This window comes from Scophthalmus maximus, chromosome 12 (assembly GCF_022379125.1).
Source record: "Scophthalmus maximus strain ysfricsl-2021 chromosome 12, ASM2237912v1, whole genome shotgun sequence".
NCBI classification, from domain to species: domain Eukaryota; kingdom Metazoa; phylum Chordata; class Actinopteri; order Pleuronectiformes; family Scophthalmidae; genus Scophthalmus; species Scophthalmus maximus.
In genome coordinates this window covers 23,727,526-23,744,820 of record NC_061526.1, presented here as the reverse complement: position 1 = coordinate 23,744,820, position 17,295 = coordinate 23,727,526, and the positions used below count along the sequence as shown (strand labels likewise).

The following is a 17,295-nucleotide window of genomic DNA, read 5'->3' as shown; positions in this document are numbered from 1 at the left end:
CGTTATGACCTCTGCCTTACTTTTTTCTTTTAACGGGCTACTTTTTTACTTTACACTGAATTTGTGAGACTACTTCAAATACATTTTTTGGCAATTTTTTCCTCCATCTTTCTGTCAATCAGTCTGATTATTTCTGAACTGCACTAAAAATAAAAATTAGCTGGCCAACTTAAAGAAAAAATAAAGCATACTTTTTTTTATTCTACGTATTTACTTATTAACTTTCAGTTGAACAAACTTAATAAATTTTGGTCTGTTTTTTAATGACGATAGAAGAGGGGCCCAACGACGGCCCCCCGGGGCCCCGCTGGAAGGTTTCTCCAGCCCTGCTCAGTGGGAAATTGCGAACCGTTAATCTTCTGGCCAATCAGAGGCTTCCCCCCCGTCACGACCAACCAATCACAGAGCAGTATGAGCCGACGAAGCGAGCCTGCAGCGGTTCACCTGCTCAGTGTGAAGAAGTTCAGAGACGCTGTGAAACTTCGACCCGACCGGATGGATCGCGACCGCGGACCACGCGTGACCCTGTGACCTCCCGGCACCGCCATGGCTCGGACCGGCACCGGGAGCCCGCTCCTCTCCCGCCGGGACGTCCGGCTGGACGCGTTCCTGAAGCGCAACACGGAGCGGAGCGTGTACGAGCGGATCCGCGCGCACGAGCCGTGCGTGGTGGTGTCGGAGCGCGTGAACAAGGTGTTCATGCACGCGGTGCTGAGCGACGAGCGCGTGTACCTCACCGAGCACCCGCCGCGCACGCTCGCCGCGGCCGTCAGCTTCGGGCGCGTGCGCGACATCGAGCTGGTGAGTAAACAGTTATGACGTAGTGAAACGATGAGTCGATCGATTATTGATGATGGAGAAGCCTCGATGGAAGATTTTCTGATATTTAATCATCAAAAACGTCACAAGAAAACATTACTACAATAATTATTTAATGATTTTTATGGACAAATACAGTTTTTCTCTGTTTTATGTTGCGTTACACATGGCCGGATTGACCTCTGATGGGGCCCCAGGGGGCCCCGACTGACCCCCACAATGCATTGCGGTTCCATTTATTTCCCCCGTAGTCTAGAGAGGAGCTACTTCGTTACTCCGGTGACAGAAACGTGATTTGAATTTGATTATTTTTTGAAGAACAACAAGTACAGTACTGTTTACCTAAACACCTAAAGGGGGCGGCGGTCTAATTACCAGAGTGCTGCTCAGGTCATTTTACCTCTTAACACAGATTTTCTGGAGACGATGCTTTGCTCTTAATTCACGTCTGATTACGAGACTCATGGAACTCGGATCTCCGAGAGGATCCAGTTGCAATTTCCGACTTGGAGGTCGTAATTTCTCGACGTCCGTGATTTTAATGGAGCAGGTAAACCTGACTTTCGAGGGTTCCGAGGTACAACGGGACGCAGGGGGATATTCGTGGCGTGGGAAGAGAAAAGCCCGCGGAGAGAGCGACTGGACGAGCTGGTCGACCTGGTCGACAGTGGCGCAGGTCTTAAAAATAGACTCTCTGCTTTGGAGCCACGCTGATGAAAACACTACATAACGTGCAGACCTGAAAAGACTCCAGTATTATTAGCTTCTAATTCTCACTCCGTCATCTCGTTGTGTCAGAGGTCAGAGGTCAAAGGTTTAACGTCGTCCTCACAGAGTTAATCCCGTCAGATTACAGCCTGTGACGACTCCACTGTGGAAGCTTTCCTACAGAGTTAAGGATTCAAAGTTTACGCAGAAGCCAAGAAGCTCATTTTCTTGTCCTAATCATTTTTCTGAACAGAGCTGGAACTAACGGTTATTTTAAATATCCGATAACGCGTCATCGTCGCATGTCTTGTTGCTTGAGGAAGGTTGATCTTTCGGGGCTCCGCCTCTTTCGTCCGCTCAGGTGAACGACCTGCCGGACTTCCTCCGGGGCAAGGCCCGGGACCACTGCCAGCACGTACGCATCACCTACGTCACCGACAGGCCCGCTGTCGCCAGGGGCCTCCATTGGCTGAGGAGGGACAAGGGGGCGGGGCTTCCCCACGTAGCCCCGCCCCCTTCGCGCAGAAGCAGCCATCGCCTGTCGATAACCAACACCTTGGAAGGTAAAACGAGTGTGTACTACTACTACTACTACTACCACTACTACTGCTACTACTATATCTACTACTACTACTACTACTGCTACTACTATATCTACTACTACTACTACTACTACTATATCTACTACTACTACTACTACTACTATATCTACTACTACTACTACTACCACTACTACTATATCTACTACTACTACTACTACTACTACTACTACTATATCTACTACTACTACTACTATATCTACTACTACTACGAGTTGGTAGAGAACAAAAACGGAGCTAAAAACAGAAGATCTTTTTTTTAGAATGATCCCAAAACAATGTTTCTACTCGAGCTTGTGGATTTCAATCAGGATGTAAATCAGTGATCTGAAACAAGTGAAGCTCGTGTGTCGTTTATTTATTTCCCCCTGAAATCTTTCACCTGTAACTTTAACCGTCCGGTTTCTTATGTCCTCCCCCCCACACAGGATATCCTGCAGAGAGGTGAGCGTCACACACACACAGACACACACAGACACACACACACACACACACACACACACACTTGTCAGACGATATCCGTGGATGGAAGATGAGACTCGCTGTGGTTGCTCTTACTTTTTTTTAAAGGAGAACTTCACCAAAAGTCCGTCTCCTCGTCTCTCGTCTCTTGTCTCCTTGTCTCTCGTCTCCTTGTCTCTTGACTCGTCCGTCTCCTTGTCTCTCGTCTCTGTCTCTCGTCTCCTTGTCTCTCGTCTCCTTGTCTCTCGTCTCCTTGTCTCTCGTCTCCTTGTCTCTTGACTCGTCCGTCTCCTTGTCTCTCGTCTCTGTCTCTCGTCTCCTTGTATCTCGTCTCTTGACTCGTCTGTCTCCTTGTCTCTCGTCTCTCGTCTCCTTGTCTCTTGACTCGTCCGTCTCCTTGTCTCTCGTCTCTCTCTCTCGTCTCCTTGTCTCTCGTCTCTTGACTCGTCTGTCTCCTTGTCTCTCGTCTCTCGTCTCCTTGTCTCTTGTCTCCTTGTCTCTCGTCTCTTGACTCGTCCGTCTCCTTGTCTCTTGTCTCCTTGTCTCTCGTCTCCTTGTCTCTCGTCTCCTTGACTCTCGTCTCCTTGTCTCTCGTCTCTTGACTCGTCTGTCTCCTTGTCTCTCGTCTCTTGTCTCCTTGTCTCTCGTCTCCTTGTCTCTCGTCTCTGTCTCTCGTCTCCTTGTCTCTCGTCTCCTTGTCTCTCGTCTCCTTGTCTCTTGACTCGTCCGTCTCCTTGTCTCTCGTCTCTGTCTCTCGTCTCCTTGTCTCTCGTCTCTTGACTCGTCCGTCTCCTTGTCTCTTGTCTCTCGTCTCTCGTCTCCTTGTCTCTCGTCTCCTTGTCTCTCGTCTCTTGACTCGTCTGTCTCCTTGTCTCTCGTCTCTCGTCTCCTTGTCTCTCGTCTCTTGACTCGTCCGTCTCCTTGTCTCTTGTCTCTCGTCTCTCGTCTCCTTGTCTCTCGTCTCCTTGTCTCTCGTCTCTTGACTCGTCTGTCTCCTTGTCTCTCGTCTCCTTGTCTCTTGTCTCCTTGTCTCTCGTCTCTTGACTCGTCCGTCTCCTTGTCTATTGTCTCCTTGTCTCTCGTCTCCTTGTCTCTCGTCTCCTTGACTCTCGTCTCCTTGTCTCTCGTCTCTTGACTCGTCTGTCTCCTTGTCTCTCGTCTCTTGTCTCCTTGTCTCTTGTCTCCTTGTCTCTCGTCTCTTGACTCGTCTGTCTCCTTGTCTCTCGTCTCCTTGTCTCTCGTCTCTTGACTCGTCCGTCTCCTTGTCTCTCGTCTCCTCGTCTCTCGTCTCCTCGACTCTCGTCTCCTCGTCTCTTGACTCGTCCGTCTCCTTGACTCCCGCCAGGGATGTTTGTGACAAACTGTAAAATCTTTACGGCGGTTGGTTTGTCGTCTGCAGGACGTCTCAGGCGGACGGACTGAAGGAAGGTGGAGGGATAAAAGAGTTTAGGAGCTTGATACAAAGTGAACACGTCTTCGGGCCACTGGGAACAGAGTTTTCTCTGGACCTGATTCTTTGCCTCTTTTTTTATTGGAAAGTTCCTTTGGAATTCGTGGTCGTCAGCGTCACGTGTCCTCTCACTTCAACTCGCCTCGTGTCCGGGACGGTGGATTCTCACAGGACGCACCTGAACACAGCAAAGGCTCAAAAGACATAAAGATCTATAAACATGTGTCCTCCACCACTGTCTGCAGGATTACTCCAAAAATTCGGGAAGTTTGTCGACCCAAGGAATTTATTTTCTTTCATTCCATTTTTTAAAATGACATTTTCATAAATTTCATAAAGTGGAGAAGTTGCCGAGCGCCCTTCCACGTTTACTTTGATCAATTCTCAATAATGTCACAACTTTAAATGTGTGTGATGTGAAAACTGTCTCACGTCGTGTAAATATTTCTGCTCCATTTGAAAAATCCGATACAGTTTGAGGTGTTTCCATGATTTATCATATTTGTCACATGAGGGTCGAGCATCAACATGTAGTAATATAAATGATTTCATGAGGATGTCAGTGTATGAAATGGCATCATTACAGCAGGACAAGTTATCGGGGCGTGTACAGGACGCCGCTCGTCCTGGTCGCGTCGCTGCGTCTCGGACACCGAGGGCTTTCGTGTCGTTTCCGCCTCGTCGGCGAGGAGGCGGAGGCCCGGGCGGCGTCCCCGCGGAATCACGGCTCAGTTTCCCTCTTCACTGTGTCGGGTGGCTCATGACTTATTCACCCGGGAGCAGAGAGACGAGAAGCTTCACCTCAGTTCACCTGCGGCCCGTTGACGTCGCCGCTCACTGAGCCGCAGGAGAAGACGTAGGCTCCGGTGAGCGAGCGACGTCCGAGGGGAGTCAGAGCGTGAGGCGAACTCCGAGGTGTCCGCACCGCGGGACAGAGGCCAATGGAGATTCGGTTGTGAACGTATGAAAACATGTTATTATTTTATAGAAAACTGTCCTGTGGAATGAATCGTGAGAACAAGTTACAGTAAAGTCGAGCTGTCGATTTGACTCCGTCGGTGAACGGCGTGAAGAGACTGTGGTTGCTAGGCGACGCGTCGGTTCACACCTCGGTGACAACAAAGTGTCATAAAACTGATGAGTGTGTGTGTGTGTGTGTGTGTGTGTGTGTGTGAACAGCAGAAAGTGTGTGTCACGCACATCCGCTCAGTTCACCCAGGGGAGGTCATTAAACACACACACACACACACACACACACACACACACACACACACGTCTCTTGTCAGGATTCTATAGAAGCTACTTTTACCTCCGAAGATAAAAAATAAAGTCAAATGTCTTCTTCTTTTCTTTTGTCTCCGTCCTCAGTGACTGGAGCAGAGAGGAGGTCCGACTGTTCAAGCCCGCCCGCTCCGCCTCCTGTCCCAACCCCGAGACCCTGGGCCTCCTGAGGGTCCCGCACCCTCCCGCCCGGCCCCCGCGCCTCCTCTACTCCCCCGCCTCCCCGCCGCCCTCAGAACGGAGCCTGAAGCCCCTGGAGGGCCGGCGGGTACGAACAGAGATCTGCTCTGAAGCACAAAGGACTGAAGAAACAAAATCACAGTCATTTGTCAAGAAAATACATTTCATTCATACAGTTTTCCAAAGATAGTTTCTGTCGTTTGAGGCCGTTCTTATCAAACCGATGCTCATAATTTCTAACCACAACCAACTGGAAAATGATATTTTAATAATTAGTCTGAGACGAGGTTAATAAGACTCATCAACTGCTGTTGAATTGAAATCAATCATTTATGAAATATGGCTCCTCTGTAACTTTGGGTTTTTTGCCGTGGCGACTCAGGTACCGAGGCGGCTCGGTTCGGTTCTGTCTCGCCTGCTGGGGAGGGAAGACGACGTCGTCGTGGGCGGCGGCGGAGAAGAGAGGGAGGCGGAGCTTCACCTGTACGCCGTGTCGCAGACGTCCAGACTTTACCTTCATCTGCTGAGCTCGTGGAACAGTTTCATCATCGTGAGTCAGCGACACAGTTTCACCACAAAGGATATTATATATATACTGTATATATATAGATATACAGTATGTATGTATGTGTGTATATTTATACATATTGACTTTGTAGAATCTAAAACATGATGCACAGATTAGTATTCATAATATATATGTGTGTGTGTGTGTGTGTGTGTGTGTGTGTGTGTGTGTGTCCAGACGTCCACTCTGCTGTTGGACCCGCTCTACAGAAGAAAGTGCAGCTCGTCACGTGACTCGTCTCCTGGAAGGCGACGTCCGGCCATCAGGTGACGAACCTGCAGCACACTGTTGTTGTTGTTGTTGTTTTATATTATTAATAATTCTTTTTGCGTGTGCGTGCGCAGCGGCGAGCGGACGGCCCACCTGTTCGCTCAGCTCCGCTCGGAGCTGCTGCAGGACGCGATCAGTGTGGAGAGTCTGTACCTGCTGCTGCAGGAGCTGCACACGGCGGCTCACCGCCACGCGGCGCTGCGACGCCTCTTCTGGAGGGTGACGCCACGTTTACTGTCACGCACGCACGTACGCACGCACGCACGCACGTTCGTCGGTGACGTCTGGGGTTTTAACTTCTGTGTGTGTGTTTGTGTGTTTCAGTCCGGTGAGTTGTGCGTCTTCCTGGTTCAGACTCTGGAGGAGTCTCTTCACGGCCTCAGTGGCGTCTACACAGCTGATCAGCTGCTGTACGTACAGTGTGTGTGTGTGTGTGTGTGTGTGTGTGTGTGTGTTTACTGTTGGATGATTACCTCTCTGACACGATGTCTGTCCGTCCTCAGTCTGAGCACCGTGATCGTCCAGACGCTCGCCGTCATGTTCAGGGAGACGCAGGCGGAAGCAGCGAGACTCAACCTGCTCGCCGCCAGAGAGTAAACTCTCAACTTTTAATGATGAAAAGACTGAAACATAACGAAGGATGAAATCTGGTTTTGGGGAAACGATGTAAAAGGATAAATAATGAACCCGTCTCTCTCTCCGTAGAGGATCTCTGACGTCCCGGCTGCTTCTCGCCGTCATCTGTGACCCACGTCTACACACTCAGAGTCCAGGATCTGCGATGGACTCGGAGGTGAGTTGCTGCTCTCCGCCCACAGGACTGTTTATTATTATTATTATTATTATTAATATTATTATTGACAAAGTGGTTTCTGCCTCCCTCAGCTTCAGGTCTTACTCTCCGAGTACCTGGACGCCGCCTCCTCGCTGCTCTTCGAGCTGCTGCTTCTCGGCCACAAGGTGACTTCTGCTCTCGTTTTTCGTGTCAGAGTGGGACGTCGCTCCCGAGTGGAATCCGTCCCGCGCCTCTTTTAGGACTTTTTGTCATTTGTTAACTTTTCCTAATTCAAGAAATCACAGGTAACTTGTTCCGACGTGTTTCAGGGCAGCCGGTGTTTCTCCGCCGCCGACCTCCTCTCCGTCGGCTGGATCCTCCGGGTGCTGCAGCCTCATCCTCACCTGGTAACAGAACCAGAACCAGATCCAGATCCAGATCCAGATTGAAATCTGGATTCACGCTCTCTGACCCGCGTCTGTTCTCCTCCCGCCTGCAGCTCTGCTTCGTGGGCCACCAGGCCCGGCAGGTGGCGCTGGTGCTGTCCGACCCGCGGGGGGCGCCGCTGAGCCCCGTCCAGTCCGTCCTGCTGTTCCAGCGCTGTCGCCTCCTGCTGGCCTGTCTGCAGCACGACGGCCCGCTGGCTCAGCACCTGCGCTCCCACGTGGGAGAAGAGTTCAGGTTCGTGTTGATGCTTTTACTCTCGGTTTTATTCTCAGACCCGATGTTTCTCACGCGAGACGAGAAAAAGGGCGCGAGACGCTCGAAAAACGTCAAAGCGGCGAGAAAAAAATTCTCCATCTCAATGAAAACCACTTGTAAACCTGAGACATGGGACAAAATATAGTCCCGGACATTAGTCGATGAATAAAACTACATAAAAGCAACTGATTTAAAATATGAAAATATACATACTACAGTTATGTTATTTTATTAATCTCTGGTAGAGAGAGAAAAGAGTAGAGCAGAAAAATATCGTATTTATGAATGAATGGATGAAAAAACTAAGAATAAAAAAAAACTAAGAATAAAAAACAACCAGTTTTAAACCTTTTTTTCCCCCAGTTTTTAATCCGAAACACTTGAATCACATGTTTAAATATTCATTTTCATTGTAAGTGACAGAATGACAACAGTCGCACAATATCTCTGGATACATATTTCAATATTGTTTCCTCTGAGGGCTGCGACTGATTATTTTTTATTATTGATTAATCAGTAAATTAATTGATCAGAAAAATAGTTTCGGTTTCTCAGAACTCAGAGAAGAAAAATCTTAAAATCCAAGAGGCTGAAAACATAAAGTATGTAGAAATATGATTATTTTTTTAAAGTCATATAGGATTTTTAAAATTTGTTTTAATTGATTGACTCTGTTCTAATTTTCTCATGAATACACCCACTTTATTTCCTTGTACCTATATTAATATATATATTTTAGTGGATAGAGCAGGCACACATACTACACGCAGAGGTCCAGTGTTCGAATCTGGCCTGTGATTATTACCTGGATATCTTAACCCCTCTCTCCCGTTTCTCACCTAACTGTCCTGTCAAATCACAGGCAGAAAAAGCCCCACAAAATAATCTTTAAAAAAAAAAAAGGTATATATATATATATATATATATATATTTTAAATATTCACCGTCTGCTTCCTCCACGCAGGTATTTCGTGAGGCCGTCGTGTGCGGAGGAGAAGCTGCCGCTGCGATACCCGATCAGTTCACCGACCGTCCGGCTGGTCGAGCGCATTGTGACGCTCATGCTGCACAGATGATCGCGCACGCACACGCGCACGCACACACACACGCACACACACACACACACACACACACACAGGACTCCTCGGACAGTGTGTTGCCTTATAAAATAGGAAGATGTGTAGAGATTAGGAATCTGTTTTCTGCCCCATGTCATTTTTCTTCACATCGTCTCAGCGACGCTTCAAAATAAACGTCTGTTTTTCGGAGAAAATACTTTTTTCCACCGTGAGTTTGATTCCTGCTCTGTGGTGCGAGCGCTCGTCGTCCTGATCCGTAGGTTGGTGAGGAGGAGGAGGAAGAGGAGGAGGAGGCACCAAGACCGTCAGGGAGGAAGGGAGGGGGAGACATTAGGACGAGACACCAGGGAGGAAGGGAGGGGGAGACATTAGGACGAGACACCAGGGAGGAAGTGAGGGGGAGACATTAGGACGAGACACCAGGGAGGAAGGGAGGGGGAGACATTAGGACAAGACACCAGGGAGGAAGTGTGACGCTGACTGTGAGATTTTCATTTTTAAAGGGTCGTCCTCCGTCCTTCCTTCATCACGAGGTAAAACTTTAGATTTTCCTTCAGCGTCTTCTGTCTTTGTCCCGTCTGGAATAAATCATCTTCATCTTATAATATTCTAATCTAACTAATACGAAAAGTTAACGCCATAATCTGCATGTTTTTCTTTTGAATCAGACATTTTCTTGAACTGCTGCGAACGCAAATGTCCGCGAGTGTCGCTCCGGACATTTGCCAGAACTTTTCCCGCCGGCCCCCCTTTTGCAAAACGTGAGAATTACAGCAGGAAAATCACCCGAGGACTATCGTCACGTCCTTTCTCCTGCTGCTCCTCCGCACAGGTGAGATCTGTTGTGGGAATATTTACTGTCGGCCGACGCCGTCGTTCACAGCTTCGCTCTGGGACTTGCGTCGCCGTACAGATGCAGCTGCAGGAAACTGAGGATCTTCCTCCAGGAATCCTCCTGGGCGTCCGCGTGCGGCTTGGTCCGTCCTCCCCACAGCAGCACCACTGCGACACACACAGGAAGAACATCATCATCAATCCACAATCGGCAACTTATTCTTATCGGACGCTAAAATGACAACGACGTGGAGGAAGTGAGTGATCCTCACGTTTGTCTTTGGTGCCGCTGATCTTAAAGTTGGTGGCTCTGAAGTGAGGCGAGAACGGAGGCTCGATCAGGTGTCCGGCGTCGGGGTACTCCACCCGGGTCAGGAGGTGCTCGTTACCCGCCGCCCGCATCATCTGAGCGACCTGAGGGGCGGAGACATGAGTTGTTAATCTGACAAAACGTGAACTCAAACTGTCTGACGTGTGTGTGTGTGTGTGTGTGTGTGTGTGTGTGTGTGTGTGTGTGTGTGTGTGTGTGTGTGTGTGTGTGTGTGTGTGTGTGTGTGTGTGTGTGTGTGTGTGTGTGAGAGTGTGAGAGTGAGTGAGTGAGTGAGTGAGTGTGTGTGTGTGTGTGTGTGTGTGTGTGTGTGTGTGTGTGTGTGTGTGTGTAAACACTCACGTCCTCGGCCAACTCGCTGGACGGAGTGTTCTGATCGTCCAGACCGTTCACCAGCAGCATGGGACACTTTATCTTCCCCACCTAGCAAAGGGAACCACTTTCAAATGTGTGTCGGAGAAATTTTCTTTTCCCCCCAAAAAGTCAGATTTTCTTTTAAAACGTTCTGTTTTGTCTCATTTTTCTCAGATTGCTTTCTTGACGATATCCGTGTCGTCGGTGTTTCCGCGTACTCACGTCCAGTTTGTTGGACTCGCTCATCAAGGCCAGACCGATGTCTCGCCACGCGTGATGGTTGTTCTCATCCACATGCGCCTTGCCCAAATTCCTGCCCACACACAAAAGGATTTAAAAAAAAGACAACAACAAAAAAGACAGGAAACAAAGTTTGCGTAGCTTCGTTCATGACATGACAAACGTACTGAATCATCTGTTGGTCCTGGTCACTGAACGTTCTCTGGAACAAGTGGCTGCCGTTGACGCAGACGCAACAACGAGGCTGGAAGACGACACACGGGGCAACGCGGTCAACACGCCATTCATTCAAAAGCCAGAAAGTGAGCTGATTTGCTTCCGACACTCACTTTGACGACGTCGCTCTTGGTCGCGATGTACATGGTGACGGTCGAGCCGAGCGAAAGGCCGAAAAGTCCAACTCTGTCGGGCATCACCTGAGGATGGTGCTTGACGATGTTAAACGCCGTCTGGTGCGGAAGGAAGACGGGAATTTAGTTTGGACGACTTCTTTGAAAGGAGAAAAGTTTTTCCCCTTTCCTCGAAACTGTAGACGTCATGAAACAAACACAAACCTCAAAGTACTTGAGCTCCAGCTCCGCCGACTCCAGATCGCCGGCGGCGAAATACTCCAGCGCCAGAGACGCGTAGCCGCGGGACGCCAGAATGGCGGAGCGATACTCCTGAAGCCCGCCGCCGCCGCCCCACATGTCCAACAGCCCGGGGAACGGTCCGGGACCTGAGGTGGGGAGGAGGAGATCCAGGAGTTCATCACGACATCACTAGAAACACGAGCGGAGGTGGAGGAAGTGACAGCTGCCGCAGGTGATCTGTACCTGGAGGGATGAACAGCGTTCCCCGCACGCCGCCCTCCCGCACGTCGATCCTCTGGACGCCCGGCGCCACGTACCACCGCTCTGTGAGCGCCGAGGCCAGAGCGGCCCGCTCCCTGAAGCCCTCGTGTCCGTCGTGGACCGAGATGTGGACCAGCATCGGGGCGCAGACGTTCATCTTCCTCAACCTGACGAGTGGGAGAAGAACGGGGAGATTGGGAAATCAACAAAACCCAAAGGTCAGATTTAATTCACGTCTCTTGGGGAGGAGAGGTAACTTTAACACATTTTATGGTGATTTCATTCCCTGTTTTAAATTTAATGAAGCCGTCATCACTTCCTGTTTGCACTGGACTCACGAATGTACAGACAAACGTCACCGGATCAATTTGACAATTAATTGGGGATGTTAATTCACGACGCACATCTGAGATATTTATATCCTCGGGAAGTGAAATCAGTATGTCTGAAAGTTCTTTTTCTGGAAGTCTTTCTCTTTTGTCTTTTATCCATCTGCACGATGGTTGAAATGTTTTACTTCTGTCTGTTTAATGTTTACAGCTGTTGATTTTTGGGGACAAATGAAGAATAACTAGATCTTAATTTAAATTTGAATCTTATGGACATTCATCTGATAGTCTGACGGACGTTTTTAAGATAAGATCAGAGATGAGACTTTATTAATCCCACGCTGGGAAAATTCACTCACTAGAAAACATAGCAAAATATACAATGACAAAACTGTTTTGATAAAAGCTATATACATTTTAATACAGAGTGATTTGATTTGATTTTGTGAAGCTGCAGATTTCCTCACCTGAGGCCCGTGCGGCTGCCTGCGACTGGCCGCATGCTCCACAACAAGCCCATGGGTTCTTTCCCCTCGTACGTGCCCCCGAAGCTCATGTGGTCTGCAGCTGCAAAGGCAAGAAATACAGATTTTAATTAAGTGTTTTGAGATTTGTTTTATTGGTTTTGTTTTAGTGTGAATAGAACTCACCGGACACGGTTCCTCGATGGTCACTGACGTAGTGTCCGTACGCCTCCCAGTAGTCCTGGTCCTCGGAGCAGTGGAGGGCGTGGAGCGTCACGGGACGTCCCGGAGGCAGATTCTCCACCGAAATCTCGAACGTCTCGTCCGTCAGCGCCCGGGTCGGGTGGACGGAGAGGAGCGGGGGGGTGGCGGCCTGCGACATGGTCGTCTGTGGAGAAACACAAATGATTGTCAAATCAGGAACTGGGAAGACGAAGAAGAGGCGTCATCTGTTCTCATTGGCTGCAGCGGTGAGTGATGCATTTTAAAGGTTAATGTGTAAAATGAATCTGGTTAAAGTTTTCTTTAGTAATAAAGTGATACATTTAACAGTGATATACAACAAAATGAAATGTTTTTTTTCTCTTTTGTCTGATGACAATCAAACTACTGAGGGTAGTGACAGAAAAAAATAAAAGTATTTAATATTTAATAAAAGGCTTCAGAGGGTTTAGCTTTTTATTTCCATATGGCTCGAAAGTGCCAATAACTAGGAGGCGATTTGACATTTTTTAATTTTACGCAGGAAAAAGTAAAGACGAAACTACCTGCGTCCACTCACCGCCGACGAAGAGAGGAGGACGTGGTGAATGTCCTTCTTCGGCTAAAGGCAAATATATATTTTAATAAAAACATAAATCGACAGATAAACTTCAAATCAGACTAAATGGACGCGTTAGGACTGATTCGCCATGTTGGATGTTTGGAATGTGACGCGGTCGACGAAGCGCAATGTGATTGGTTCGATGTGAACACCTGCCGGAAGTGAACCCTTGACCTTGGTCCGACAAAATAAAAGCTCCAATATTCTGATCTGAAAACTTTGAATATTAATATTAAGGTGATGCCTGAAATTGTAGAAGTAGTATATATATATACACACACACACATATATATATCTTTACATTTATATTTATAAGTACAGCTTAAAAGTAGTATTAGTGAGTATAACAGTTTAAAAGGTAGTTTTAGCAAGTATTAAATCTTAATACTAAAAGTACTGCTCAAAAAGTAATATTAGTGAATATAAGTACCGCTGAAAGAAGTATTACTAGGTATTGTAAGTACTGCTAAAAAATGAAGTTTTGGTTAGTATTAAACTGCCTCAAAGTCAATAAAAGTAGTAATTATTTAAAGAAAATGTTTTAAAGTAGTACAAGGAGTATTAGTAAGTATTAGAAGTAAATTTGTACTTGAAAAGTGTATTTGCTCAAGTACTTCACTTTAAAGTGTGATATATAAACGTTCAGAATTTAAAATAGTAAAATGTTAAATTTACTAAATATAATATAATAAGTAAAATAAAAAAGCAAATAAAATATTAAGTTGGGGAAATTTTGGGCAACGTCACTGCAATTACATACACATTTTAAAAAATAAATAAATTTGCAAACAATTTTCAAATAATTGAAAATTATTGGTTTTATGTTTCAGCTAAAAAATACATATGATGTACAACATATTATATAAAGTTGAGATACATTTTTGAGTTATGCCACATGGTGCTAAAATACATCTCTGTCACACAGACATAAATACTGTTCACAAATTCAGATTTAGTGCAGTTGTTTTCTTCTAGAATTCCTCTATAACGTTCATGTCTGGCTTCCATTCCCATGGTCGGCTACAAATTCAAATAAAATAAAAAATGATTCTGTCGGTGAAAGGAAAAGAAAATGATTCCCAGGACTTACGGAGTTGAGCGTGACCCGTTGATCTGGACTCACAGGAGCATGTGAGCTCTGTGCTGGAATTTGCCCACAGGGGATGTGACACTCCGAGCTTCGCCTCAATGAAGGGAAATATTACGTTGTGTTACTGCTTATAGCTTGTTTATTGTTATGAGGATGACATTTTTTTTTGTTTTTTTACATATCTGTCTCTATGGATTTTTGAGATATGTGATAGGTGTATGTTACTTTAAAGTTGACTAATGTTCATGTTTGACATTTATTTTATTTAAAAAGTGTGAAGTTTGTCTGTATTTTGCAATAATAATCTGATAAAGTACAGTTTTCACTCCTGAAGTGCAGCAAAATACTCTAAATTGTACTACACTAAACGTATTTAGTTACCTTCCACAAACTTTGTTTTCTGGATGATCTTATTACGTTAGATTCATATCTCTGGTACAATCAGTTGTGTTTGTTCATATGTTGTTGTAGGTGAAGTGGACATTGGAACTGGTTCAGAGGTAAAAGGACAAAGTCCTCCAGAAAACAATAGAACAAGAAAATCACGTTTTTTTTATTTTTTTAGCACGTGTGAAACACTTTGATTTAGACAGTAAGACACTTTTCCTCCAAAATAATTTGCACACAGAGAGGCGGTGGACAAAATAATAGAAACAGCGTCAGTTGACAACAGGTGAATCGACAAACTGAACCTGTAGAGGATTCACTGCAGAGCAGTTCTACTGGTTATAAAAGGATTATCGTTATAAGTAGTAGTGTGTGCATGTTTTTCTTTAAATACGCAGAAAGTACCAGTTTATTTATGTTCATAAACATAATTTATACTGTACATCAGGCCTCAGATGTTTAAGTATGTGCTCATTAAGGGCTGCAGTTTCACAATTTGGCCACTAGAGGACTCTGTAATCCGCATCATTCCTCATTAGTATTTATTCTCTCAATCTCTGATGTTCAGAGTCTTACAGAGGAAATATTAAACTGTCCTCACTTTTTTTCTCCCTCAGGCTTTCGGCAAAAAGAAAAGGTTCCACATGAAAACTTCATATCACTACCACCTGCAACGACAGAACGTCGCCAATTTCTATGCTGTTGCTTTTTTAAAGTTCCACATAATCCATCTTAATTATACTTCCTGTTTACTTGTGCCCCTCACTTATGAATCCAGATGTTCTTTTAAATAACTTTGTATGAACTTTGTGGCACCTGCAGAAGACGAGCTGGAGGATAATGGCATGACGGCCCACGCAGGAAGCGGCCCACTCTGATCTGCTTTGCTCTGATCAGATTACGTGGGTGTCTTTCCACTGGACTGTCTGTAGCTAGGCTATATATATATACATATACATGTGTATGTAGGCTGTCATAAATAACAACCTGATTGCTATTTATTGAATCAATAAACGAGGGTGACATCAAAGAAAAAAATTGCCCATGGTTCTGGCAGCGTTTCCCTTTTAATAGTTTTCATAAAACTACTTTCATAGCAGCATTTCCCAACAACAATGAACTAATCTTTTTGTTCTTAAAAGAAAACTAATTTTGTACGAATTGATGTTGTGCTTTTCAATAACAGTCAATCTACATGAAGTTTGATGTTTCCGGAGTTACAGTGTTTTTGTGTCCTGGACTGTTTTTACATGAAACTTACCAGAGATCAAGTGGCAGCGTCTTATCAGCTTCTTCAGTCGATTATTAAACCTCCTGTTAAATCTTTCAAAGTTCAGCGTTGGGCTGCTCTGTGATGTAATGAGACCCTCTGGTTCTGATTATCCTCCTCCTCTTCCTCCTCTTCCTCCTCTTCCTCCTCCTCCTCCTCTGCTGTCAGTCAGTCGGTCGGTCGGTCGGTCGGTCGTTCTCTTCGACCCCTCGACCTCGTCATTTAAACTCACAGTGACTCACAAAAGGCCTCAAAACACCGTTAACGGGGACTTCTCCCAGATGTGAGCGTCGTACTCAACATCAGCCCCGCGTTTCTGCGGCCCTCTCCAATTTTTTTGGCATTTTTTAAATTCCAACTGAAGAGCGTATCTGTGACGGAGCACCGCTCGTATTTCTTCATGTCCCTGGGGCACGTTTTGATGAAAACTTACATCACTTGGAAGTGTAAATATGACTGATGTGCACAAAATTGCTTTTTTTTTAATAAAGTATACCGATATGGTGCTTCTTGTATAGATTGTATCAACCCAAGTCCTTTGTAATGTTTCCATTTTTAGTAAATCCTAACTAAAGATCATCTTACCATCTTGTTAACAGGATTTCCTGTATATATCCATATGTTTATAAAATGCAAACGTCCTACTTTTTTCCCATAAAGAAAGTAATTATTGCAATTCTGTTGATGTGTCACTGATAAGATAAACTCTGCTGTGGTCGACCCCTCGGCCCTGCAAAAAGGAAACCACTTCCTGAATGCTCCATTTTGCACGTACGGGACATTTGGGAGATGTTTTTTTGTTTATGCATTTGTTCCTTCAACATAAAATCTACCTGCTTGATTTTGTTTGTGTTTTATTGCAGAGAAAAAGAAGAGAGTTCGAAAAGAAGGCGTTCAAGGACTTCGGGTCAGATCCCCGAGAGGCTTCACAGGTTTATCTTATTTTTGAAAAATTGCAAATATTTGGATCGGACAATTCACGATGGCTTCAGGAGAAAAATAGACAAAAAACACAATTTTGTTCCAACCTTTGGCAAAAGTGCTTTTTGCTGCATAAAGAAAGTGATTATGTTTCCTAGGAAACTGTCTTTGCAGATCCACAATGATTCAGACGTTGATGTATGAAAAGAAAAAGGCTCTTTATGATGATTATCTCAGCTGGTTGTGTTGAGTTCATAATCAGCCATTGACATACAGTAGTTGTTACAAATGTCAGGTGGAGTTTGGAACTTGGAAACTACAGTTTGGCTTCAAACCCACTGTTGGAGGAAGACGAACAACTGTGGCCCTCAGAGGAGGAAGGAGGAGGTCGCTCGTGGTTTATGGAGATGGCCAGAAAGACCGAATGCAGTTAAAGGAAAAACTTCGATGTATGGAGAGATTGAGGCCACAGGATGGGACTCCACCCATGTTGTTACTGATGAAAGCCCAGTCTGTTCCTAAAGACTCC

General features: G+C 45.8%; 2 protein-coding genes and 1 long non-coding RNA gene across 7 annotated transcripts; 2 read left to right on the top strand and 1 right to left on the bottom strand.

Annotated features, from left to right (window-relative positions):
* Window positions 1–128: 128 nt before the first annotated feature.
* Window positions 129–8,915, top strand: c12h12orf56 (chromosome 12 C12orf56 homolog). Of its 3 annotated transcripts, XM_035612285.2 has the most exons (14): window positions 417–801; window positions 1,889–2,090; window positions 2,555–2,570; window positions 5,407–5,587; window positions 5,882–6,049; window positions 6,245–6,333; window positions 6,412–6,556; window positions 6,662–6,747; window positions 6,841–6,930; window positions 7,043–7,130; window positions 7,223–7,297; window positions 7,442–7,519; window positions 7,612–7,793; window positions 8,779–8,915. In XM_035612285.2, exons 1-14 carry the CDS (start codon window positions 547–549, stop codon window positions 8,888–8,890), a joined length of 1,767 nt encoding a protein of 588 aa, XP_035468178.2. In that variant the 5' UTR covers window positions 417–546; the 3' UTR covers window positions 8,891–8,915. The 3 variants fall into 3 exon arrangements, with proteins under 3 accessions (XP_035468149.2, XP_035468159.2, XP_035468178.2); XM_035612256.2 differs by lacking the exon at window positions 2,555–2,570 and having other exon boundaries at window positions 129–801; window positions 6,412–6,586; XM_035612266.2 differs by lacking the exon at window positions 2,555–2,570 and having other exon boundaries at window positions 134–801.
* Window positions 8,155–14,271, bottom strand: LOC118287404 (peroxisomal succinyl-coenzyme A thioesterase-like). 3 transcript variants are annotated; one of them, XM_035612561.2, is made up of 11 exons: window positions 14,189–14,271; window positions 12,462–12,663; window positions 12,279–12,378; window positions 11,465–11,649; window positions 11,204–11,367; window positions 10,979–11,098; window positions 10,817–10,893; window positions 10,632–10,722; window positions 10,398–10,478; window positions 10,000–10,141; window positions 8,155–9,895 (listed from the first exon to the last, which is right to left on the bottom strand). In XM_035612561.2, the coding sequence occupies exons 2-11, from the start codon at window positions 12,655–12,657 to the stop codon at window positions 9,771–9,773; spliced, it is 1,281 nt and encodes a 426-aa protein (XP_035468454.1). In that variant the 5' UTR covers window positions 12,658–12,663; window positions 14,189–14,271; the 3' UTR covers window positions 8,155–9,770. The 3 variants fall into 3 exon arrangements, with proteins under 3 accessions (XP_035468454.1, XP_035468437.1, XP_035468445.1); XM_035612544.2 differs by lacking the exon at window positions 14,189–14,271 and adding an exon at window positions 13,043–13,215; XM_035612552.2 differs by lacking the exon at window positions 14,189–14,271 and adding an exon at window positions 13,057–13,215.
* LOC118287669 lies at window positions 11,345–16,687 on the top strand. Its single transcript, XR_004785700.2, has 3 exons — window positions 11,345–11,700; window positions 12,446–12,745; window positions 15,193–16,687. It is a non-coding gene; the product is annotated as an uncharacterized LOC118287669 (long non-coding RNA).
* The last annotated feature ends 608 nt before the right edge of the window (window positions 16,688–17,295 follow it).